Source organism: Thunnus maccoyii, chromosome 9 (assembly GCF_910596095.1).
Source record: "Thunnus maccoyii chromosome 9, fThuMac1.1, whole genome shotgun sequence".
NCBI lineage: Eukaryota > Metazoa > Chordata > Actinopteri > Scombriformes > Scombridae > Thunnus > Thunnus maccoyii.
Window position 1 is genome coordinate 20,753,544 of NC_056541.1, and position 26,997 is coordinate 20,780,540.

Sequence of the window (26,997 nt, forward strand, 5' to 3'; positions counted from 1 at the left end):
CACACACACACACACTAACAGTCTTAACAGCAGCTGTGGGCAGCAGTCAGACTCCTATCAGACTATGACGTTATTATTTAGTCTGCCTCTCCTCTCCATAAACAGACTTACATCACTCTCTCTCTCTGACTTTATAAATGATCTCATGTTCATCTTCTTAATTTCCTTCATTGAAAGGTTTCATATGGCTAGAAAAATATGACTACTGTCCCACCTGTTCTAATAGCAGTGTGAACAAGGACTAAAATAACAGGAAAAGCTGAATCACTGCACTTTCAATCAGACTGTCCTGACCTCAGCTGCAGATGAGACGCAGTGACTTTTACAAGGAATGCCTTGCTTTGAAGTTTTTCTGGGGGGGGTCAGGAACTGCTTTTCTTTGTTTATCCCACATGCTTTCAGTCCTTGTTTATCCCACATGCAGCCATAAATTTCCATATGCACCATGACAAAGAAGGATTTACTCCCTCATAATTGCTTGAATGGTACAAAAGATGCAGGATGGGCATGACATCCCCCATTTCTCACATTTAATTGGCTGTAGCTCAGCCCCAACACGATTTCAGACAGTTCAGGTCAGGACACTTTTTAGTGCGCTCTTTTATTCCCGCTTCATCTGGAAAGCGTAGAAGAAAATAGCATTGACTGTGCCCACATATCCTGTCTTCTTGTGGTTTGCACTCCCGGGAGGTTCATTCATTTACCTTCACCATGCTGCAGTGAGATGCCTTTAGCATGATTACTGGCAGATGTAAGTTGCACTGCGCTGAGGACTGTGTTTTAGGAAAGCCCTGCCCTTCAAAGTTTTCCTTTCTATCCATAAGAAAAAACTTCAAATTAATTATTCGCATTACTTTTTTATTCTTGCTGTCTTGCTTTTTCTCCTCATAAATTCTCGGTCAATGTGTATTCACATTTATTTTTATTATTACAACACTTTATAACATTGTTTAGAAATGCAGTGACTGCAAAAATGATGATTATCATGATTTAGTACTGTTTGAGCAATCTGTTTAGTTTAACATGGTTGTATGGTTTCTTATGCCCGTGCTGTGGAACTGTCTGTTTGTGGTTTTGTATTTAGATTTAGGTATTTGGCTCTGGATGTTGACTCGTCTTTCTGGGCTCTTGTTTCCTGAGGCGGGGGATGCAGTGTAAACAGATGTGGATGATAAAAACTGGATAACAGGCTTTTAAAGCTATGTTTTGCTCCACCCCACTATTCCTGCAAGAGCTACATTATGGCGTAATGTTTACCCCGTGTGTGTGTGTGTTGTGTGCGTGTATATGTGTGAATGTGTACTGTATATAAGCGGCTGTGTTTATACTTGTTGCGCTCTTGGCTAATGCGTTCCCACACTTGAATAAGACACCGCCTATCCTTTTCATCTCCCACATCTGCGGAAGAGAGAAGCAAGCGATATGGCAGGGAGGAAAGGGTGTCAGAGAGAGTGAGAGAGAGAGAGAGAGAAAAGAAAGGTATGCGCATGTGCGCAAACACACACTAAGTCAGAGTGATGAGAATTGGTGCCAGCTGATGATGTAACCTTTTCCATCCCCCTCTCTTTGTTCTCCTCTTCCTTTGGCCGATGTACAACAAGCCTCAAGCCCCTGTCTTCAACGTTGTAATTTACCGTCATTTACAGGGAAGCACCAGATTCAACTGACCTCATTTTCACCCCATCACCTTTTTACCTCGGCAGAATTACAGCGAGGGTGAGCTCGCATCTCAGGAAGAGTAGTGGAGAGATAGATCAAGAAGAGAGTGGAAACATCACAGAGGGAGAGAAAGAGAGAAAGCAGAGGAATCAGAAAGGACGGGACTGAGATGGGAAGTGATCGACAGGGACGGAGCTGCTGAGCAGATCAGAGAATGATGTCAGTCAAAGACGTCAGCTCCAGGCTGAGCATAGTAACCCTCCAGTCTCACTAAATGCAACACTGATGTTAAAAAGCTGGTCTGCTGCTACCGACCTGTTGGCTCAGCACTATTAGGCCAGGCTAATTCAATTAGCTGCTATACTCTTACTGAACACACAGTATGAGGGTCAGATCACCCTTTAGAGTGGACACATACATACATGGGCAATACTCTCTGAGACACGCACAAACACGCAAACCATCCTTGTGACTTACCTCTGAGAGAAAGGTCTGTGCTGACTTCTGTGCTCCTACATGCAGCAGATACTCATACACATACAGAGCTAACCTGCACATAAACAAAGAAAAGAAATGGGTCAGTTTGTTTCTCAAAGTTCCAGATGGACAGCTTTGTTACTTTCACAAAAAACAATTGATGTTAAGGTGTGAGGCGACCGATGTAATCTGAGCGAGGGACAGTTAATGGGAGAGATGAAAACAGCTTTGGTTTTAATAGCAGATACAAAAATAAGCAATAAAAAGAACCTAAGAAAATCTTTCTCATCAAATCTTTCTTCAAACTTAAGATAAATCCATACATAACAGCAAATTTCTTCCAATCTTCTTTAAAATTAAGGATATAGGAACCTATGCTTGGATATGTTTTGCCAAGCAGCTCCAGGATGCAATGTGCAGTGATGCGTGAAGGCGTCAAAGCCCGATCTCATGAGAACAGAAAGACACACACCAGCTTAGGAGCACTAATCATCTCCTAGGTGCCAAACAACAAGCAGGGCAACCTTTCAAGACATTCGAAATTGGCCCAACGTTATTGTCAAATCTAAAATCCACCTGTTTGAAGAACAAACAACACAGTGATAAGAGGACGCTTGGTGGGGCCGCACTGTAAAAACACCTCACCCCAGTGCTTCAGGCTCTCTAGACTTCCTCCCATGGCTTTGATCACAATGAGAATTAATTACAGGCTTGATTTGTTAATCAATTCTCCTCCCAGTGTGAGTGCTGGTACTAACAGCAACTTTGAAGCGGGGGGGGGGGGGGGGTTGCTTGGTGATGATCTATTGGGTCTATAAATACAAGATAAAGATTGATCCACAGGAGATTAGCAGATCAGACTACTAACAATGCTCTAAACATTTGGTGAAGTGTCCGATGGAAAGACGTATAGTAACTGTACACGGCTATGAATAATGAGCTGTTTGTTGTGAATCTAAGTAGGAGGAAGTAAATTCATGCTTGATCCTCACTTTTCCCCTTAAATCAATATTAACCAAGTTGGAGGCTGATTCGTGTGATTTGTAAGGTACCCAACAAATAAATTCTTTGAGGTATTGAACAGTTACAATTATGAACTGTATCCAATAGAAATCATCTTATTTCAGTGTCAAGTTGCTACTCTAGAATAAAGAAAAATTTAACTTCAATTTCTGGGGAAAAAGTAGAGATATTCTCATTGCACTGGCAGATATTTTTCACTTCTTTTTGAAACAAATGACTTTTAGGACAAGTTACAGGAACAGTGACATACTGAAATGACTTGTCCAAATGTCCAAAACCAAAAGATACAGTTTACTATCATATATGAAAAAGTAAAACATTAAAATTCTTACATTTGAAATGTTGGAACCATGCAGCGAATGCATTTTTGCTTGAAAAATAGTTGCAGAAATGTATTCTCAGCTAATTGACTAATCAACTAATTCTTCCAGCTATACACTGAAACAAAATACAAGTGATTGTAAAGCAGAGACACAGTTGTGAACATGACACAGCACAAGCTTTGACCCAGAGCTCGCTGTGACCATGTGTGTTTGTGTGTACATGTGTCTGGGTGAATATCGGCAGGCGTGAAAGACGTCACACCAGGACAGCAGCTGTCCTAGAACCCCCACCAAAAGGTGCTACCAGCCTGCTGTAGCCGATCCAGACTCCTCTTATATCGAGGTAAAAATAAACTCCCCAGACAGCCCTGTCTGCCTGTCTGAAGATGATGGACTGCACACCTTGCTGCTCTGCACACAGGTACACTCTGTCTCCTCGCCCTCCCCCGTTTCCATCTCTCTTCTTCATCACTTTCATCCTCAGTCACCCCTCTTCCTCCTCTTTTCCATCTCGCTCGCATTGCCTTGTTCTGCACTTGTTTTTTGGTGAGAGGCCATGTTTGTTTAATGATGAATGGATGAAGGGAAGCTCCTCTGCTCTATCCTTCCATCCCTCTTTCCATCCTTTACTCTCTCCTTTTCCTCTGTGGCCTGGCTGTAATGTTTAACCAAAGAGATAAAGACAGAACGTTTCACAGGGACAAGGTTAACGGAACAATGAGAGGCTTGACAAAACTCCTGACACCTCGACAACTGAACATGAATAAAAGATGTGCCCGTTTTTTTTTTTTCTTCTTTTTTTCCAAGGCACCGTACAGCTCTGAACACTTCTAGGAACAAACTTGCTCTGTCACTGTTTTGCATTGTTTTCCAGCCAACCTGTCTAAATCTGTCACTCTCCCCTGTGAACCCTCATGTCAGCTATGACAGCTTCGGCGTAGAACTATTTATTAATACTGAAAGATCTCATATATCTGCAACAAATACATTTACAGTGGTGACAATGATGCTGCATGAATGAATTCAATGTATCAGTGGGAATAAATAAAGAAATGCAAGCTCCTCGGCATGCAGTGACCTGTATCCAGTCAGCTATCTATTAACACACAAAAACCCGACCTTGCTTCATAGCTGCCTTTCAGGAAGACTGAAAGGTTTGATTTAACAAGACCTCGAAGATATGACCGTTGGCCCTGATGTAGACAAAGGTCGAAGAAAAAGAGGAAACTGAGGAAAAGTGGAAGGATGAGGGCAGCGGTGGGGAGAGAGGTGATTCGGTGTAAGAAAGAGAAACATTAGAGGGTATCAGAGGTAAGTAGGCTAATGCAAGTTTTGGATAAGAGATTAAAGGAGAGCAAAAAAGCAAGGAAGAAAATACTGAGGTCTTAATTCATTCACTGCTCCAGTTCTTCGGTACAACGATTTAAATGCACTGACGCTTGCAAAAATACACATTTAAATCAGGCGCAAACCACTCCTCTCTCTCTCTCTCTCTCTCTCTCTCTCTCTCTCTCTGTCTGACTCTATCCGTCCCATCTCTTTTTTATTTAACACACACCAGTAGGCAAAGTTGAAATAGGACTGATAAGCAGACAGCAAAGCGGCAGATGAAGGCACTTTGTTAGCATTCAATATCTATTGAACTTTAACTCAAAACTACTAATTTTCTCAAAGACAAGTGAAAGGCTTTGAAAACACTAAACCTCCCTCATTGTTCAGTTACCACTTGTTCAGCCAAGCCTCCCGCTGATAAAAAAGCACCCAACTATGTGGAACTCGACTGACAGACAGAGTCAAAACACTGAGCGGAGATAAGGTTCGAGGATTAGAGGACAGGTGACTGTTCAAGGTTAAGAATCCTCCAAATGTGACACAATAAAGTGAGAGCCTTACAATGACTCTCTTGTCATTAAATAAACTGTCACTCTAAATCATCTTTGCATTAGAATATGAGGTAAAACTGCTCAAAGTGAGGCAGCCAATGCATTTATAATGGGTTCTGACTCCACATTAGTCCGTTCACATTAAAGCTCTTTTGTTGTTTGCCCTTGCTGTCGGACACACACCAAAAATTGAAGACTTTTTCTTTTTTTTTTTTTAATTCATACCTGTCTACCCTGGTAATTTGTGGTGTAAATAAGAACCACTTTCCATGAGTCACAACTGCAACCAGGATGATTGAAGAGATCAGGAGCCTCCCACTTTTCTTCCGCTCATTATTTGCTAAAACTCTGTGTGTGTGTGTGTGTGTGTGTGTGTGCATAAAATGTGTGTTGTGGTGGTGAGTGAGTACAAGTGGAGAAGGTGGGCCAAAGAGGGCAACCTTAAGATCCACACCTGACCCTTTTCTCCTTCAAATTGAAGTGGTTTTGTCTTCTGAGAGACACATTTAATTAAATTCATATTTGGAGTCGACCCCCCCCCCCCAATCCTGGCTGCTGCTGTAAATCTGCAGAAGAGCAGACAGTCAGTGAGCTTGAACAGTCAGAGACCAAGCTCAGCCTAATGAAGGCAGCAGGCGGAAACAGTGAACATCTTCTGTGTTGCCTTGTTACTGAGCCATAGAGAGAGGAGAGCACAGAGCAGCAGAGTTTAGGGGCAGAGACATGAACCTGTTTGCCAGGATCAGCATTTAGGAGAGACCAGTAGATCACTGCTAATCAATTTAATGCCACGGTGATCAAAGTCTGGCAGAGCTTCAAATCACAACACACAATGGCTTCAGTGATTGGATTTGCCTGTTATAGATTAGCTCCAGATTATTTCACCCTTGTTAAAGATTAAATGGAAAAGTGATGATACTTGTGATCTGAATTGGCATGTTAATTGACATGTTTACAAGACTTACTGATATGCTGACATAGCCTAATAACACTTACTTGACCAGGAAATCAAATTAAATATTAAGTATGTAAAAAGAGAAGTAATACATGTGAATTCTTACCAGAATTACCAGTCTTCCCTACCAGTGATGTACAGTCACCTCTTTGGCAGATCTCTAACAATTACAATAAAACAGCAAGACCTTCCCTTAAACTACAGTACTGGTAAAACTGGTGCTAGTCTCAATTTCTCTTCTGCACATTTTTTTCTATTACAACTGCACCTGGTGATATTTTTTCTGTAAAGACACTGTCTTGTCTGCCTAACGACAAAGTAGAGCTGCAGTTTAGACAGCATAGTGTCTCATCCCCTCTGAGTGGGATGCTTTAAATGTGCCTTCTTTGCCCAAATTAAATTCTGGCTTTGTAATGTGGGAAGTGACAGGAAACTGTCTCTACCCACAGGAAGTGATGAACACGAACTGTCTCCTGAGCAGCAGTCAGAGAGCGATGTGGTCACAAAATGCTGTCTTGTCCCTTTTGGTGCTTGGTTTGTAATGATTACAGACTGTAAACTGTACAGATGGAAGAGTGCCATGTGTGCAGTTTAATGATGGCAACTTACCTGACTCTGCACTAGTTTATTTTTTAGCCACGTAGAGGCAGTGAAAGGAGGTGTAAACACACCACTGATATATTCTCACCATATAGATGTTGATATGGCAAACTTGTAAGCAAACAGTGCGCACGTCGGGGCAGACGGCGATGAAATTTAAGATTAATTTGTGAGAGTTGTGTTTCTCACCACCTGATGAATGCAAATCCAGCATTTACCCTCCGTTTAGTTATGTTTTTCCACCATCAACTCCTGAGGGAAATATCTGGCATTTTAGCTGCTAAATGTTCCACTACGTTCACCAGCCAGTTGCTAACTTTGTCTGGTTGCTGTTTGGTGCAGAGCAGGTAGCACATAGTGAGTTTTTAAAGCTTTTGCACAAAAAAAACTGCTTTCTGCTGCATCTGCTGATGAGTGCAACTTCAACTTCTGGTGCTAAAGATATGACTTTGACTTTACCTGCTTTGCAAACGATCAGTATAACTGATCAAATGTGGGAAGGTTCCTTAAAAATCAGACCAGTGCTGTCTGTAAAACATGACTGGAGAAAAACAATTGAAATGAGGATATTGTAAGAATATCTTAAACCCAACAATGCAGTGGCAAGATAATCATGAAATATTGTTACAAAGCCTCCCTCAGCTTTCCGTGACGTATGTTTCACTCAGACATCTATCATCTAACCTAGCTTCTTCACTCAGTACCAACTACCTAAATTGTCTAAAAAATTAAGAGTGAGAAAAAGAGTGAAAAAATAGAGAAAAATAATCTGTGTAGTGGTTTTCATACCTGTGGTATCTCATATTAAATGTGTAAATACAGGTTGTATACGGTTGTACAGTAGAGCATGTCATACACTGATTTCCTGTAGATGTTCTCCTGGTTTCATAAAATTTTACAAGTGATTTCTGTGGTATAACATGACAGAAAAATGAAAGATGGAAAAATAAGAACAAACAAACAGCCAGAGACTGACTGATACTCCCCTCTTCATTTCCAACATGGAAAATTACAGAAAGAGAGAGAAAATGAGAGAAAGAGAGTGATGGGGTGACAGGAGCATAGCAGAGAGAGATGAAAGGTTCTGATGAAGAGAGGAGAGTGAAGAAGGGGGATTAGAGAGTCAGAAAAAAAAAAGGCAGGAGGGGAGGATGGAGGTGATGTGTGCTAGCGGATGAGCCCCAAGATGAATACCCGCGAGATCTGTAAACTTTCATATTCTAATGTTGAGGATTCTCACTGAGCAGTGTCTCGGTTAGCCAAGCACCCTGCTGTGACCTCCTTCTGCAAATTAACACAAAACCCCTCAAAGAAAACAGCCAGGCTAAACTAGACTAGATTCCTATCATGCTCAAGAGAAAAAGCAAATGACTGCATGCTGTGCACAAAACATAACATACAGAAAGGACAGAATGAAAGACACATAGGCATTCTATGCCTTGGAGTATGCAATGAATTTCATTATATTTTTATAAATGAATTTCAATGAGTTCTTTGTGAGAAGTAATAACAATGGAAAAATAATCCTAGATTGAACTAAGTCACAGTCAGGAAGTTGAAATACTGTAATTATCTCCTGGATATGCTTACCTACTACAAAAGACTAAATTACCACCTTAAATCTCTGCTGTGTGTGTTCACAGCAAAGAATAATGTTAGTAAAAGAGACACTGTGAAGTATCTACTGAGAGTTAAAGTGTCTTTGAAGCACTTTGCTTTCAAGCAAATGCTACACTTTAGAGAATAATAAAGCAAGAAGGAGAAATGAAATGACTCCTCCAGATTTCCCATGGATGAAATAACAGTAACACCTAACGATAAATGAAACCTGCAGTAAACACCGGTTTGGTAAAGCTCATAATGTTTAGTTACTGGACCAATTTCTATGTTGTGCCTGTATTTTGTTGTTGATCAAATATCCGCTTATGTGTCATTGAGTCGAGCGCTGGTGAGTGTTGTGCGTCCATACTGATGCAGTTTGTTTGGCACAAGTTGTCATACATTTTGAGACTTTTCTCTTTGCCATGTTACATAATTTTATGGCATATATAGAATTACATCATTGCCTGATGCAATTCAGGCAGTGACAGCAGTAACCACAAGTACAAAGGCAGCCACCCGACGCAAAACTGAACCATATTAAACTGAATACCAATTAGTGACTTGTATTGGTTTTCATAAAAGTCATTTATCATATAATAAGTGAGTTTTAAAGGCAACAAAAAGGTCAGATGGTTGCTTTCGGCTTAAGATACTGTATATGCATGTACTCTACTGGGTTATTTTAGTGTATTCTAAGGTGTTTCTGTTATGTTGTCCTCCTCCTGTATTATAATCGCATGATGAGAAAGGCTTTCTTTCAGTACACAGTAGTAAAGTCATGCTGTTTACAGTGGTCTACTCCTTTTTGTATATATCCTTGTTTGCTGACTGCACTGTCCTCTTATGATATCACACCTCGCTACAGAGATGCAGGCCACAAGAGCGACACAAATCACAAACACCTGTCTTTGGCACAGAGGCAAGATCATCATCATTATCATCATCATCGTCACACCCAGTCTACAGCTAAGCTGAGCGGGCTCTCACTCTCCAATCAAGCCTTCTGAAAGCTCACCATCAACAGGCGCCACCTGTGGATGAGAAGAGCGTCGGCTGCTCGGTCTCCTGACAACTCCGGCGAGAATAGAGAGGGACCCCACCATAAAAGAGAGAGCAGCGATCAAGCTCCTGCCCCTGCTGAGGACAGCCCTGTGTGTGACAGCCAAACACTTTCCCTGATTAATCAAGCCTAGCAGCGGGGCTTTATGTGCCATTAAGAGCCTTGCTAAATGACTTCACTTCATTCATTAAAGTGGAGCATCCTCGGCGGGTGGAGTGGCTCCGCTTGCCAGACAGACAGACAGACAAGTGAAAAGCTAGGAGAGGGATGGTGGTGGGGCAGCGACGATGGTGGCGGGGGCACTGAGGCAAGATAAACAACGACAAATATAACCCCCATTACAATGCTGAATAATTCATCTTATACGCAGGGCTTCAGGAAAACAACAGAGAGAAAAAAAAAAAACCAAGAGCCCAAACAACCATGGGGATTATGGAGCCATTATGCCAGTGAAGAGCATCTTCAAAACAGGGCTATTTATGCATACACCTTGTCTGGGAAAGGTAGAGCAACAGGATCATGGTCAAATCAGGAAATCAGGTTCCAGTGGACTAATCCCTGATGCATTTTCATTAGGCAAAAGTATAGTTTTAATGAATCTGTGCGGGGGACTTGAGCAGCTAGGCGCGAGTGGATTAATTGTTTGAAAGCACTGTTAGCTGCATACAGTGGCTGCTTTGTCTGAGCTACTCTTTTGCAAGCACATACACACACACACACACACACACACACACACACACACACACACAAACATAGAGGAGGGATCCATAGAGTAAAACTCATACACACAACTTGAAAGAGGCAGAGAGAAAAAGGGCAGAAAAAAGGGAGATTACGGCATGCAGTAGCACGATACACACTGATAGTATGGAGGAAAAGACAAAGATAGGTAATTTACCAGTCAACAGAGAGATAAAGATGTAGTGATGGAGAGAGATAATGAGATAAAGATAAGCAGCAACAAGAGATCCAGAGGGTAGAAAGCGAGAGAGCAAGGAGAGAGGAGAGGAAGAGAGGTGGAGGGGGGGGGGAGGGGGTGTACGGAGAGGGAAGAGAGTAAATGATTAATGAAAGGAGTTGAGAAGCGCAGCGAGGGGAGGTCAGGACGGAGCAGAAGAGGAGCGATGCTGCAGCCTGTGAGCGAAACTGAAAAGGACAACATTATGAACATGCCTGCTGCTGTCACACACGTTTATCAGGGAGGATCTCTGGGAGAGACTGAGCTGGTATAAGGCTGACGCGTCCCTACATAAACATTGGATTTGCAAACGTGGAACTGAACCCGACTTCCAGAACAGGAGACAGAATTGCAGTCAGAAAAAAAAAGAGACACTTTTTCCCCCCTTTCAAAAACTAATGGGTCATCAAAACATCATAACCCCACATGTGGAATAAAGTTGATATCATCGTGGAGAAAAAAAACAAGTATCGAAATTGAGATTCTTTATCGTTTAAGTATGTCAAGACTGCACAAAGACTTCCATTAGAGTCCTTCAACTTCTTGCCATATTTCAGTCAAATACATGCCTTCAATTAATCCCCAGCTGGCAGTGTGCTGTGGCTGTATCACTGGCTGATCGCTGATGCATTTCTAATTGGTATTTTTGCTGATGGTCACAAGTTAAATCTATACTCTCCATTATCCTTCCAAGGTATCCCCTTGGGTCTCTCTAATGGCTCCTGCTAAATGCAGAGCACTTGTATTGAGATATTCATATAAAATATATTCTCTCTGCCGCTGACTGGCCTGTGCATTGACATCACTTGCAGGTTTGGTGCGTAGTTGAGAGTTGGGCGGAGCAGTAAAAAAAAAAGTTCACTCCAGCTTTGAAGATTAACAAAACATGCGTCATAATCCTGCATGGAAACAGCCTGAGGAGAGACACTTGTACTCAAATAAACTGTGTTTCATCTGCTCATGTTCCCTGTTTTGTCTCCACTGAGATGGTCTCACACACTGCTTTGCTGAGCAAATGTTTGTCGTAGCCTTTATCCCTCTCACTTCCAGAACACGTAGTAAAGCTCTTAGTGAAAGCTTTGGCTGGGTGACAGGCCTGAATGCTCCAACACCGGCTTGGCAGAGACCGCTGTATCCTGCGCTGGTTGAGGTGAACGGAGTTGGCTGACTTCAGAACTGTGTGAGAGGTTGATCAGCCACACAAATAAAATCTCTATGACATTATACTGGCGGCTGATGATGGTTGTCACATGAGTTAACTGCACAATAATTATGCTGTATGTCCTGCAATCACCTGATTAAAACGCTAACTGTTTATCATACTTCGCATATTTAAAAAGAGACAAAACTGTACCTGTGGCTATAAACAGAGACGTAGCTCTCAGTGAAAACTTTCTCTCCTGCAAAGAGAAGAATTCGCCAGTAGAAAGGTGAAATGTCATGCGTAAAAGTATAAGTCGAAAGAATGAAGCTCATATCCTGAAGGAGAGGAAGAGTCCTGAGTTCTTTGGCTCACCTCAGTCTACGTAGATCTTGTGTTTACCTTTCATTAACTAGAGATCCCAGAATCCTCTCCTCCCCCTCCTGACCCTTAAGACTTTCCAATACATGCCTAAGATGAAAATAAATGCAATAAAACAGCCACTTGAAAGATAAAAAACAATTTTAACAACAAAGATCCATAATGTTTGAGTTATAAACTGATCAGGATATGTATGTGGTTAGTTATTTCTAGACAATAAAAATGTCTTATAATGGCAAATGCCTACCAGAGCCAAAAACTGCTCTTAAAATGTCTTATTTCATATTATTTTGACCTGTGGTTAAAAACCTGAAAGGTATCTAAATTATGATCAGCTTGGGAACTGTTATCATCAAATGCATCAAACTGCTGCTGGATTTCTGTTGATCAACTGTCAACTACAATGTATGTCGCAATGGGCTGATTCAGAATATGTTGTTTTGAGCGACAAAGAGATAGAGTGGAGGAAGAGACAGCTAATGTCAGCTCAGATTCTGTAGTAAACCAAGCTACATCGTGAACAAGACAGAGAGCGATAACAGCCAACTTATCAAGATACTGTGACCACAAGTTCAACTGTAGTTGCAAACCTCCACCCTGTGTTGTAAAGCCAGCACACAGTGTCTCCAGAAGGCTACACCCAAACCTGGTTATCATATGCTGGGCATGAGAAATAGTAGACAGATAGAAAAGAAAGTCTAACCGAAAGAACAGAGAGTAAACTAAATGTTTAATAATGTGAAACCACATTCTCTAATTGAGCTAGAACATATTTGCGGAGGCAGTTTTGTTACATAACTTCAACTGCAAATTAGACTGTATAGCACAATATAGACAAGAAAGAGTATTTTGCTTTAATTGATGACAGAAGTGCTCCAGAGAAATTTTAAATGAGCAGAGAAGTTCAGTGTCACATGATTAAACATGTGAACTTTCAGTAAAGGGATGTTGACCTTTATATATTGGCTGAATATCAGCCAGATCGAGCCATATAAAACACATTTTCTTTGTCAGTCAATATAAAATTTTTCCAAATAAATTTGATAAAGCCTCCAGGACAATATAATAAAAATGTGCACAAGTCTAAACAGAGTGTTGGTGTTTGATCATCTCCACTTATTATGAAAAAGTGATGAGTAGTTTTGTTTTTTTGTTTTGTAGTGAGATCAGAAAAAACAGGTGACACATGATGAGACACAACGTAATACACTGAATGACATGACAGGATTTGCACGACAAGAGAAAACATGCATTGAGGACGTACAGCTGCAACTGCAGCAAAGAAAAAATCAAATGTTAGTACTTACGATATGGGATGTGTGTATAAGGGAAGGTGTAGGGAAGTCTGTTGTACAGGATTTCATTGTGTGTGTGTGTGTGTGTGTATGTAAGTGTATAGGAGCAATTGGGATGTGAAAAAAAAGAAAAAGAAATCACCATTTACATTGGTTTGATACTCCATGTCTGCAGAGTTTAGGTATTGAAATAAGTGTTGGAGGAGAAGAAGCAGGTATTGGTTTGACTTCACTACATGTACAGTACCAGTCAAAAGTTTGGAGACACCTTCCCATTCACTTGAATGAGAAAGTGTGTCCAAACTTTTGACTGATACTGTATTTACTAATCTGCTTTGGGTTTAAACATTTTTTTGTTCAGCTCGGTTCATTGGATATTTTGGCAAGATTGATTGCATGAAGTGTACTTTTTATAGTTCAGACTCCGGCTCCATGTCAGTGGAATGACTGCAGTCATATAAAACTTGAGTTATGGCTTAATGATACTGATACATTCATCATTATATATTGTTTTTGTGTATCAGTAAAAAATACTGGCTTTGAGTTCAGTGGGTGGTGTGTACCAGACAATACTGACTGGCTGGCAGGAAACACTCCCACTCCCACTCGGATCTTGAAAAACAGCAAATTAGTGCAGTTGCAATTAAGACTTGAACAGACAATACAATAAAAAAGGAAGCATCCCCTCGCCTGATACAGGCACAATCAGACAAAGTGAAACAGTTCTTGTTCCGTCAGCAGTGCAGAGACTCTACTGTCTCACAGAGCAGACAACAATGCCCAAGGCTGAGATAACAGGAAATGCCAGCTTATCAGAGAGAGAGAGAGAGAGAGAGAGAGAAACAGAGAGAAATGGTGAGAGAGCGTGATAGGTAAGCTCACTATTTACCAACAGACTAATTGACCAAAATCCAGTCGTGTCCTTTATATCTGTCATTTACACACAGGTTTCAGCCAGTAAGATTTTTTCTACAGCTGAAATTTGTTTGCAGAACATGTAAAGTGGATAAATCAAATAAAAGCAGAGGCAAATCCATCACTTTCTTAATTTGAGTTCCATTTCATTGGGTTTGATTTGTTTAGATTGAGTCACCTCTCGTGGGGAGTTTGTTTAATTTCACAGATGAAAGAACACCAATGATTTTTAGGAGTGTTTTCCTTGTTCAACTTTCTCTACAAGCTATTACAGTAAATCTTGAATGCAACACAGCCATAATGCCAAGAATATTAAACTGATGTTTACAGAAATAACTTGGAGTTTGATGACAACATTTAGTGATCATACAAGGTTAATTACTGTATTATTTTAAAGTCTGTTTGTATAGCTTCTCAGGAAGAGGGGAGGTTAATGAATGTGCACAGGCTACACTGAGGAGTTGTAAAAAAAATTCCTGTGTATACAACATACCCAAAACACTGCAAGCTGTTAGAAGATGAGTAAATAGACCAAATATTAGTAACACCTCTCAGTATTTTTCATTATCTTTTATCATCTATTAACTGACTCTCTTAGTCTATACAGTAAAACATATACAGTAAAAACACCCATCATGATTTGAAAGAGCCCATGGTGATGTCTGACCCAACAGTCTAAAACCCAAAGATACTCAATTTACTATAGAGAAAGGCAGCAAATCCTCACATTTGAAAGGCTCAAACCATGAAAAGTTTGACATTGTTGCTTCATAAATAATTTAATCAATCAATTATCAGTTGCCAATCTTAGGTCAAGTAACTAATGTATTAATAAACTAACTGTTTCCAAATTAAACAGCACCACAAACTATAATCACAAAAGTGAATTGAAGCAACGCCTCTCCAAAACAATGAAAAGTGAACTTTGCAACTTTAATGAAGATATGATTTAATGAAGGGCTGTTGTATTAGACTGCTTTGGGTTTAGCTAAGTGTGCCTAATAAACTGGTGTGACCACTAGAAAAACATACACATAAATTGTCCATTAGCTACAATAAGCCCAGCCCCAATTTAGTTACCACTGCTACGCCTGTCAAGCTTTCTGTTCTTGCACAGCACATTATGCAGTTTACAATGATAATACTGGCAGATTTATCACATGAAATTCTTTGTAATTTTTTTGACAATGAGTCTTTGATGTCAGATACATGTAGAAATAAGGGGACTACTCATTTGTAGCTGGCAACTGTTGACTTTGCCAGCTGAAAAGTAGCTAGCTAGCTCATTAAGCTAACGTTAACTCCTTGAGTTAGTTGAAAGCTCAGTCTCTGGCTGACATAAGTTGATTCGAATTGAAATGAGAACCCTGTAAAAGAGAGGTCTTAAATTTGCACTTAAATGCCAAATACATAATACTAAAAGACTGAAGTTAAAGCTACATGTGTCACCAGTTGATGGCTCATGTAAAAGAAAAGAAGCAGCATTGTTCTTGTGTTGCAGTGTAGAGCTAGTCAGTCCTAATATTAAAAGTATGATAAAGAAAAATGTCTGATCAGACTGTTATTTTGTTCTTTGATTGGACAATCGCTGAGTTGTTTTAATTACCATCTGTCTGTCTTTTACGCTCACTTACAATCTCGTTTACACAGTCACACAAACTCATTGACGCTTAAGTGTTTCCTTGCTAACTGAGCCTGGCCCTCCCGGTTGTAGACTGCAGGACTTGGAATGTGATGGCCTGGGACGCTCTCCTCTCCTGCCAGCTCCGCAGCCCATCCAGCGGCACACCATCATTGTTCAGCTCACACAATGCAACATTCCACAATCAGCAGCAACTCCAACGAAACCAGAGGGAGAAGGAGACGACTGGGAGGACTGCACTGCTCTAATCTTAGGATTAGAATTCCTTTCTACAAGGCTCTAATAGGCCTCTATTCTTTTGAACAACAAAGCTGCAAGATGAGATAAAAAAACTGATACAGATGAAGGCAATCTAGAGCAATTTAGGGAAGAATGTGAGGCTATTAAGGCCTGCACAGAGGCTCTGGAGGAAGTATAAATAAATTACTAACCATTCAGAGAAATACATGCAACATAAGGTTGTATGAATTAGCTGTAAAACATGCAGTGAGATGCGTGTAAATGAATAATACCATTTAACAACGTGAAAAAACGCACACCTACTTATTTCCAGTTTGTTCACCTTTAACACTGGAACTATCCTGGAAAACAGTCCTATTGTTGTCCTGCTCTGCACCACTGTGTCACTCATTTATCTTTCCTGCTGTGGTTGTGAAATAGCATTAACTGGACCTTAAAAAGTCAAGAACTCTGTGTCTGTGATTTAAATCCCAAGCGAGAGGATATACTGCCTTGTATTCAGAGGGGAGAAAATGTCATCATGGACTTTACTGGGATCAGTGGACAGAGTCCCTATATGCGGTCATGTAAGGATGGTACATTTATAAAGAATTAAACTGAAGAACTATGGCTTAACTTTACAAAACAGACATGGGACAATTGAGTGCAAGATATAGAACTGCAGAGAATATGTGTGTGTGTGTGCAGGAGAGAGAGAGAGAGAGAGAGAGAGAGAGAGAGAGAGAGAGAGAAGCAGTTCCTAAGCCTGGCCGTCACGCATGCTTAACCTTGCGCTAGCGCCTGTGCAATGCAGCTTGCATATCAATGATGGAGGAATATCAGCAGCAGAGAGGCCTCCGACCAACCTCCACTATACTCGGCAGGCAGGGGAGGCACAGCAGCATCCGCAGTTACACTGTGGCACTAACAATGGTAATGCATGTCAAGCTACACTGGTGAGCAGAAGAGCGTGTTGTCATCCAATAAAAAGCCAGTGTGGCATGGCAGACATGCATCGATACAAACATGGAAAAAGATGACCAATTGCTGGTATCTTAACTTAAATAAATAAAGATGCTAAATTATTATTTCCAATAAACTAAAAATGTTGGACTGCAAATCACAAACCTGAAAGATACAGGAAGTAAGCCTGAGCGTGCAGACTGTAAGTGTGGTTTCCACTGACAGCATTTACTTTTGGCTGGAGCTCAGGTTACAGGAAGCGTTTTGACGGAGAGCGTCCCTACCGTGCTGTGGTTTAGAGCAATGCATATTTGGTGTCACCAGGGGCAATAAAAACTTCCTGACAAAACCCCAAGTGCTACCACTAACATCATGAACAAAGCCTGACAGCATGGACTGTAGTTTCCTGTCATGGTCAACAAAGCATACCATGAAATACCCCTCTGCTCTCTGCTTCATGTCTCACCGTGACAGGACACTGATATAAATCCTCACCTCCCCAAATGTCAGTATCTCAATCACAAAGATAAACCTGATAAACTGTAACTTTTGCAGAGAGCTGGAACGGGTTCCAAGTGACAATGAGATGTATTTTAAAAAAGGAGGAAGAGGAGAGAAGAGAAGAACAAGCGAGGGAAAGATATGATGAAATGGTGTATTTCTAATTAAAACAGAGGAATTTGGGGACACCCATAGGGTCCTAAGGGACCAGCATCGGGTGATAAACTCACTCATCCGTATCCTCTGTCTTTTGAAGGGAGTGATAAAAGACTTTCAGGATGCTGTGCCCTCTCCTCCTCTGTTCCCCTTCTTTCCCCACATGCTATCTGATGCCGACGGAGGTCCTTTGTCACATCGATCCTTCCCGAGGACCCCAAGGCGTCCTGTGAGGGTGCCTTCTACAGGGTCCTGTCTGTTGATTGACACGTCACCCCTTTCTCTGCCTGTGTCGATCAGAGGCTGTCTCCCCCCCCTCCACCCCTAACACAGCTCAATAAGAGGCCGCTGCTTTGATAGCAGTTCTGTGGCAAGTTACATCTCTGGCAGCAGGGATAAGAGAGACTTTTAACAGCCTCTCTGTGTTCAGCAGGTTAAAAAGTGTTTTCTATCAGAGCCTTGTCAAACTGTCATCATCATTTTTTGTTTGAAGACAGCTCTGTATACCCGGAAGAAAAAAGAAAACATGTCAGAGTCCCGTTTTTCTTCTGATTTTCTTGTTATCCCAGATTGATGCTAATCTAAAACACTGTGAGGATTAAAACATTCGCAGCATGGATTAAATTCACAATGAAAACTTGGTTGGTTATTAGAAAACAACTAAACCTTTTTAATTCTATATCCAGAGCATTAAAAATAGCAGCTATTCCAGAATTCCTACCTTCATACAAACAACTTCAGACAGAATTTGGTCTGTCAGGGATGGATTTTTTAGATTTCATCAAGTGTGACAACACTTACAGACACATGCAGATTGGGAGCAGATATGTAAACTAGCATCTAATTTAGAAAAGATTTTCATGTTGACTATGGAGGGAATGATAAAAAAAAAAAAAACCTGATAGCCCAATTCTACAGATGGCTTCAAGATAACGTGACAGGAAGCAGAAATGGGAATTAGAAATGAATATTATCACTGATGAAATGTGGGAAAAGACATGCCTTGATGGTCACAAGCTAATAAACAGTCCTACCTGGAGGGAGTTTGAATGGAAAACGAGAATGAGAGTATTTAAGACTCCTCTTGTGTTCAAGCTCAGAATTATGCTGGTGACGATGCGGGAGAGATTGGCGAACATACCCATATATATATTGGGATTGTCCCAAATTGTATCAATATTGGAGAAACATTCAGGGAGAGATCAAGCAAATCATGGGTGCAGACCTACCTCAAGAGCCGCCATTCTTTATATTGGAAGAGACTCAGGAGGATATAGATACCAAAAATCAGACATATTTACTTGGGGTGTTGCTGCTGATTGCAAAGAAGATGATTACAGTGTTATGGAGAAAGGTAAAGCCTCCAACTGTCCAACAATGGAGGGAAACTTTAAAAAGTGTATATTTGATGGAAAGCATAACAACCAAACTCCAGCTAAGGACTGATGTTTTCAACATGAAGTGGACACCAGTAATACTATAGCTACCCAGACTGATTAAGAAAAAATTTCTCTGTAATCTCAGTGGAGGGAAGGAGTTCGACTAGTGCTACATGTATACAGATGTCATTGTGACTGTGTATAAGTTTCCCAACAGGCATATGAAGAAGTGTAGGGTTAAACATATGGGTGACTGCGTATTGGTTAGAATGAGGTCGGTCGGGTGCCTATGACAGTGATGCCTCCATTAACAAAACCTGAATGAGATAGGTTGCTGTGATGCATACATTTGTCAAATACCGGCAGCAGTTTTAAGACGATATCTTTCATTGACTGTCAGCGTTGGTGAAAGACGACAACAGAGAGCAGTGACAGTTCTCTGTGTCTTGCAGATGTTCACAAGCGTCCCGTGAGAGCTGGAGAGGCTATTAGCTGTGTAATGATCACTGGATGTTGTAGTTCACATTCACACAAGTGGCGTGACAGACAGATGGAGGTTGATTTTGAAGGATGAAACGTATGGGGAAAGTGCTGTAAGCGGACAGCTCAGATGGGTTTACAGACTTACATGCGCATTATGATCTCTATTGACCCGAGCAAAAGCGGCAGAGCAGATACAGATACACACACACACACTGATGCACTTTTATACTGTTCTCTGTCGTCTTAAACAGGGAGGAGCAGAGCTGAGCTGAATTAAAGTCGAGGCCCACCATGTGGCTCTTATGTATGGGGTGAGGGGGGGTTCTCACTGGGGCTTTTTACTCCGTCACTGGACTTAAGCCAACAGAACCAGGTGTGGCCACTTAATGTACCAGCGTAAGTGATCCACAGAGAGGGTCAGATGTGTGTAAAGTGCAGAGGTCTGACACACGGCCATTATGGAGCATTAGACCATAAGGTCCTGCAGGATATCACTTGACCTCGTCTGACCTGGACACAAAAACTCTTTCTTTCATTCAGACTTTCTTTTGCATTTTTCATTTCGACTCATTTTTCACCACCAATCTGACCGGCAACATATGTTTATCCTCTGGCTACATTTTTTTTTTTTTGTTCCTGCTCTAACAAATGATCTCCTCTCTTCCCTCTAATGAGTGTACCTCTGTCATTTCTCAAGGACACTTAAATGTAGTAAACAAACAAAATACTCGTCAGTTACATTCATCAGGTGGCAGCTGGCGTGGACAAAATCAGCGCAGTCAACGCGACGGCATTGTTAGCACACAGTATGTGTGTGTGTATGATACTGCTCTATTTCATTGTAGTTCTCCTGTAATGCGACTCACTCTGTCAGAGCCAGAGTGGCAGCCTGAATTGCTTCTGTCAGATAAACACTCCCAGCATGCAATGCTTTGCCTCAGTCTGCGCAATGCTGCATTGGCAGCCTCCTGGCAGGATTCTGAGGTGTCTCGGTTCAGAAGTAGCTGCGTGCGTGCGTGTGTGTGTGTGTGTGTTGGTGTGTGTGTGTGTGTGTGTGTGTGTGTGTGCATGTATGTGTGCAGAATGATGATCCTCACAGCACCAGAAATGCTTAAGTCTGCACCAGATGGTTGGCACCTGAACTACAGACTGAACAATAATGACACTTATCATAGTCTGTCTTTTCACAACTGCGAGTTTAGTTTGTATTTAATTAATCTGATGTGTAAAAAACAACAACAAACAAATCAAAGTACTTTCTAGGGAAGTATCAAGATATGTGTGTGTGTGATGAGAGACTATGAGAAATACATAAAGATGACTTGTGAGCAATGTGTGTGATTTCGGTAGAGTTTGCACTCAGCCTCACTCCCGACAGTCTTGTTCCATGATTCACTAGCACAGAAAAGGAGAAAAGGAATGTGTACTATGTGATGCAGTGCAACTCACTCAGGACCACAATCCCAGAACTATGTGGAATGTGTCCTCTAACTGCCAGTGACTGAAACCTACACTCGTTGAACAACTGCAGTACACAGTCAGTGGTCGTGTACTGTCACTCCGAATCAAAATCAAGTGCAGACCGTAACACAGGTACAGCCAGAGTGAGAGAGAGAGAGAGAGAGAGAGAGAGAGGGAGAGAGAGAAAAGAGAGCTGAACGGTGTTGCTGTCTGAGACCTAGAGTGAGTTTTGAGTGAAGGCACACAGGTGTAAAGACGGCATAAACTGCTTCCTTCTTCCTCACAACCTGACACAAACACACACACACACACAAAGATGTGAAGCAACACATTTTAGCAAGATGTCTATTCTGTTTTCAAATATTCGAAAAATGCGTACTTCACTTGGGATTTTATATAAAAAACAGTGTGATTACTAGTTGCAGCCGCTCTTGTGCAATCCACAAGCCGTGAAGGATCAGCTCACCCAAGTCACCACACACATTTTCTCACTTACCACTAGTGGTATCTATCTGTGCAGATAGTTTTGGTTTTATTTGCAAAAGTTTTGAGATATATGTCTCTTAGATATCTGCTGGCACCCAAATACAGTGGGGGTGTATGAAATGTTTGTGGAGCTCAAAGCGGTGAAAAACAAGCAATATGTCTTTCCAGATACAGTACAATGTCCCCATTACTCAATCCACAGACTAGGAACTATAGCTGGAACATTTAGTTTAAATTATCGTTCAAAAGAACTTTAACTCATTTTTCAACCACAAATGCCAAAAATTCCCTTGTTCTTGGCTCTTAAAAGTTTGTGTTTGCTGTTTTTCTTTATTTTATGTCATTGTAAACTGAACATTTTCAATTTTGGACTTCTGCTCAGACAAAAAGACGTCATTGTAATGGGCATTTTTCACTGTTTTCTGACATTTTGTACACAAAAGGATTCATCAATTAATCAAGAAAATAATCAGAAGATTTACAATGGAAACAATCATTAATCACAGCCCTAGTTGAGAGTACTTCCCGCTAAACAGTTCTAATGAGAAATGTTTACTGTGAGGTCTCGACCATCCAGAAAACCCCAAACATTGTTTCTTGATTTGAGCACCAAAAGCAAAATTCTATTCAACTCATGTTCTAATTAGTTTTAAGTTTCAGAAGCTGATATTTCACAACATCAGCAAATAAAAACCATGGCTTGATAAATGGGTAATTGAGACAATGTGTTTTATTTGCGATTTGGGTAAAAATGACATTTTAAAAAAAACAACAAAAAAACCCATCATTCTCTTACTCATCTGGTTCTCTTTATCTGCATCTCTTCTTCTGTGAAGGGTACAGATTACTTCAAGGAAATAAATAAGTGATAACAGCTTTCGCCATCACTTCAGTGCACTTCATGAAATGTGTCTCTAATATTTTGTGCTGTCAATGTTTTCACACTATGTGGCAAAACATGTATCTGTATCTGTAGAAATGTCAGACAAACGCATGGACCTCACCGTAACAACTCAAGGAAAAATAAGTCTAAATTTGGTGTTTCTTAATATGCAAATGAAAACAATCACAGTGTTTTTACAATGATATTGACATTAATCACATTGTTAATCTAATTTTGAGACTACTAATACAGTATACGTCACATGTCTGAAAAGTAAAGATCAGCCACTATAATTAGGTAAGAGAATAACCAGCGTGACATTTGTGTTAATAGTAGTAGATGTGGTTGTTGCACTTAAAATGTATGGCTTTTGTTAACCTTTCTTTTCTTATCAAGAACAAAAGGTTGTACTAACATGCAAAACAAGAGGTGGCGATCGAACAGTGTAGAGACTCTAAGTGTCCACAGAGAAAATGTGGCTTCCTATATATTGTCCGAGAATCTCAGGCAGATGCTGCGTACTGTAAATCTACACTTTTAAACAGCATTTAATGTGGAATCTTGAAACTACATTTTGTGATTCTCCTAAAGCAAGATCTTTATCACGCTATATTACTTCTTATCTCCCCGAGTGTGCAAACTGCAAAAACCATGACATAAAATTTAGAAATATGCGATGCGTTAACCGCTGCATCCGTAGCAAGGACACACCACACAAATCAGATGCTTATCGCTCACAGATGAAGAGAGTTGCACAGAGGTCAGCTGCATTTAGAGCTCCTCTACATCTACACGGGCGAGATGCCAGAGCCCCGTGTCTGCAGGGGTCCATTCTGAGGTCAATACTACAACACTGTAAACTAATGATCCAGCAAATTCCCTCAGTCCTGCTCTTTCCCCTCCTCCTTCTTTCCCTCAATCTGTTGTTGCCCTCTGTCTCTCCCACTCTCTGATCCCCCGCTGCGCTGCAGAAATGAAAAACAACTGAAGACTCGGCAGCGCTGGGCCTGCTCTGCTTCTCTGATACACACCGCTGATAAACAAGGCTGCTTGTTAAGAAACAAATGAAACTCTGCCTTTCCTGATTTCTGCCTTTCACTGCCTTTTCATCCGGTTGTTTTCTTCTCATCCTTTTCCTTTCTTTTGTCACGGCCTTGGCAGTGAACGCACAATGGAACATCACTCTAAAATAAACCTCGCCTCGAAATGTAAACACGGATACCGACATGATCCGCAGCGACATGAAAGTCTAAATTACAGTGAAAGAGATGTACAGTAAAAGTAAGAAGTTTAGTGCACAGGGTCAGACCCACACGCACAGACAGCGCAGTATCTCAGGGATCATGTAACTCCCTATAAAACAAGAACAAGAAGCTTAATCAACAATATCATCAGATGATACCGCCGGAGATGGTTCAGTTCCAATAATTAAACAGACCGTATTTATGGCTGAGATGTTACCACTCATGCTCAACAACAACAGCAAGATATTCTTTCAATCACATGAAGTCAGGTGAGTGTTCAACCTCCCATGATCCCTCAAAAGTGTCGCCTCATTATAGCCTTGTCTTTTAGCTCTTCAGTGCTGATTTACCTATGAAAGATCATGTCTGTCACATCTATCAACACAGTTATGGTAAATGTTTTCCTTTAAGAAAAAAAAAAAACAGCCCGTTATCCACGCTCATTTTGACACAGCAAGTCTGTAAATGTGTCTTCATCGCAGATAAACTGTCAGGGGAATTCTTCTTGAGAACAAGTAAATCTGCTGAGTTTCACCAACAGAAAAGCTTATCTCATAACATGCCTACACACACACAAACACACACACACACACACACACACATACGCTCACATGTAATGCACACAGAGGATCTTCCAGGCCTAAAGGAAGCTTTCCATCTCTCCCTCTGACTTGCGATAAAGCCTGCGATAGAGCCACACTGTTCAGTCCTATCCTCTTCCTATCGATTGGGGCTAAAGAATGGGGCTCAAGGGATGGAGGAGAGCACTCAATCACACTGTTGACAAACATGAGTGAACTGGATTCAAAAGACACAATAAATGAGTAGCGGTAGTTAGGAGGAGAGGTGAGGTGATTAATCTTGTCTTTTACGGTCATATTCCCAGTTGAATTGAAAAATACAAGTGAAATGCAGCTGCTCTTTAAGTTTGTGTATGTTATACTTCTCTGAGTCCATTAATAAGCTGCAGAGGTCTAAACCGGTGAGGCACACAGACTGTAAATGTTTTCCTGTATGTTCACAATCAAAGGCATATGATCAATAAATACATGCTCCTCCTTCCCGAGGAGTGCTGATCCATGAGCCCTACTCACTGACCATCTGACCCCAAGCATCCAAAAAAAATAGTGAGCAGCCGTGCCTGGTTACATCTAACTGAACGCAGCTTCACCTTAAAGCACTCTGTCCCTCTAGTTTAGGAAACATCAGAATTTAGTTAGTTAGGTTTCACATCTCATGCATTAACAACATATCAGGTGTAGTGTTTAAGAGTGGCACTAACCTTACTATAACTATCTATATTTAAACTAGGCCTGCTACTAACGATTATTCTCATTATCGATTAATCTGTCAATTACTTCTCAATTAATTGATTAGTTGTTTGGTCCATACAATGTCAGATAATCGTGAAAAATGTCTCAAAGCCCAAGCTGCCATCCTCAAATGTCTTGTCTTGTCAAGACAGTCCACAACCCAAAGATATTCAGTTTACTATCACAGAAGACTAAAGAAACCAGAAAATATTCATATTTGAGAAGATGGAACCAGAGAATTTTGACTGTTTTTCTTTTAATTGATTAATCGATTATCGAAATAGTTTTTGATTAATTTAATAGTTGGCAACTAATTGATTAGTGGACTAATAGTTGCAGCTCTAATTGAAACTTTATTTTATTGTCACTGTCTCCATGTAAAAGCCTATTAGTTCCCTTCTTAGGTCAAACTCTGCTCTCAGTCTGCTCATCTTTGTACTGAGAACCCAGTTCAATGTGCAGAAAGCACAGCTCAGACATGACAAGCCTTCCCATTCAAAACTGCTTATCTTTATACACTGAATTGTACAAAAAAAAAGATTACTGCACAGTCAAATACAGCCAACAACCGGACCGCCTGCCCCTGTAACAAACCTCATCAGCTGCAGCGGCGATAGGACTCAGCGCATTTAACACAACACAGTCTCTTTGAGAAAGCGACACCTCCAAACACACACACAGCGGCTTCAGAGCTGACAAATGCGTTGGACTTTCCTGCCGCTCGATGTCTAGTTTCGCTCCGCATGTTTACAAAACTGCACAATTGTTCGACCCCAAACGCTCGGAGCAGTTAATTGCATGACTAAAAACGCAAACCACATCCACAACTACATGGATGTTTAAAAATGAAACAACTGCTCGGTAATGAAATGAAATAGATCACCAGAGAAATGCCGGGACACCGCGAGAGAAGGATGTAGTTGGATTCATTAACCGGTGGAAGCAGCAACTGCGTGTTAAATTACTACCATCGTCTGTCTAATTACAGTAAAAAACCCCTCCGACAAAATGTCTTATCTTTCTTCAAATAAATGAAGCAGTCAACTTTCCAAGCCTTTCTCGCTGAGCAGAGAGCCCCATGCCGCTGAGTGTAGCGCCGTGTGCCCTCCCCTCCGCAGCTCCGTGTGTGACTGCCCCCGGCCGCTCATGAACTTCCCTCACAGCCGCGGTTTCCTCCCCCATAAATAAAACTTACTTTTCTCTGGCTTGGCTGTCGGACGGCACGTTGCTACTCTTGCCTTTGGCGTACATGCTTGCAGAGAGCTCCGATTGTCACGCACCTGTCAACCCATCACAACCTCCCTGGGCACAGCCCCGTCACCATGGCGACACAAGCAGCGTCGTCTCCCATTGGATGCCCCGCTGTTCGGGACCGCCCGCTCGCCATGGCAACCGCCAGTGAGTGACAGCTGATTGTCCCCGCCCCTGCACTGGTAGCTCCACCCCCTCCTCCTTCTCTCTCCCTCTCTCTCTCTCTCTCTCTTTCTGCTCCACTCTGTCTTTCCTTCTGCTTTCCCAGTCTGTCTGTCTGCAGTCTGTCTGTCTGTCAGTGTCTCTCCCATCCTGACATGCGGACAGACTGACAAACACACACGCACACACACATACACACACACACACACACACACATACACGCACGCACATCCGCACTCCCTCCCTCTATTCTCCTCTCTCAGTGCAAGGGGGGGATTTGAAACCGTCCAACTAGGATTTTAAACAACTGGCTTTGGCTGTTCCTTTTATAGACAATCACACCCTCTACCGACGCACACACAGCGCACTGCGCAAACAACTCTCGCAAATATAAAACTGCATTTGCATTGGTGTTTATTTACATAGGCTCGGTTAAGATATCCAAACATGTGTGTAGCAGAGCATGTTGGGAAGACACAAGCACTACAGAGGGGCCTGTAAACAACACACCCAGCATGCATAGGCACGGTGTACTGTGGGAGGATGAAGCCACATTACAAGTCGTCCTGTACATACATGCGT

At 41.4% G+C, this 26,997-nt stretch overlaps 1 protein-coding gene across 2 annotated transcripts in view; it reads right to left on the reverse strand.

The window, feature by feature from the left end:
* Nucleotides 1–26,332, reverse strand: part of ssbp2a (single stranded DNA binding protein 2a) — a 54,217-nt gene extending 27,885 nt beyond the window's left edge. The window contains exons 1-2 of one of the 2 annotated variants that reach the window (XM_042421572.1): nt 26,198–26,332; nt 2,137–2,209 (exon numbers count right to left, since the gene is read on the reverse strand). In XM_042421572.1, the coding sequence (XP_042277506.1) occupies nt 2,137–2,209; nt 26,198–26,253 (129 nt within the window). In that variant the 5' untranslated portion in view covers nt 26,254–26,332. Of the gene's footprint in view, nt 1–2,136; nt 2,210–25,885; nt 26,098–26,197 lie in introns of those variants that run through there. The other variant, XM_042421573.1, reaches the window with a different exon arrangement.
* Between the last annotated feature and the right edge of the window lie 665 nt (nt 26,333–26,997).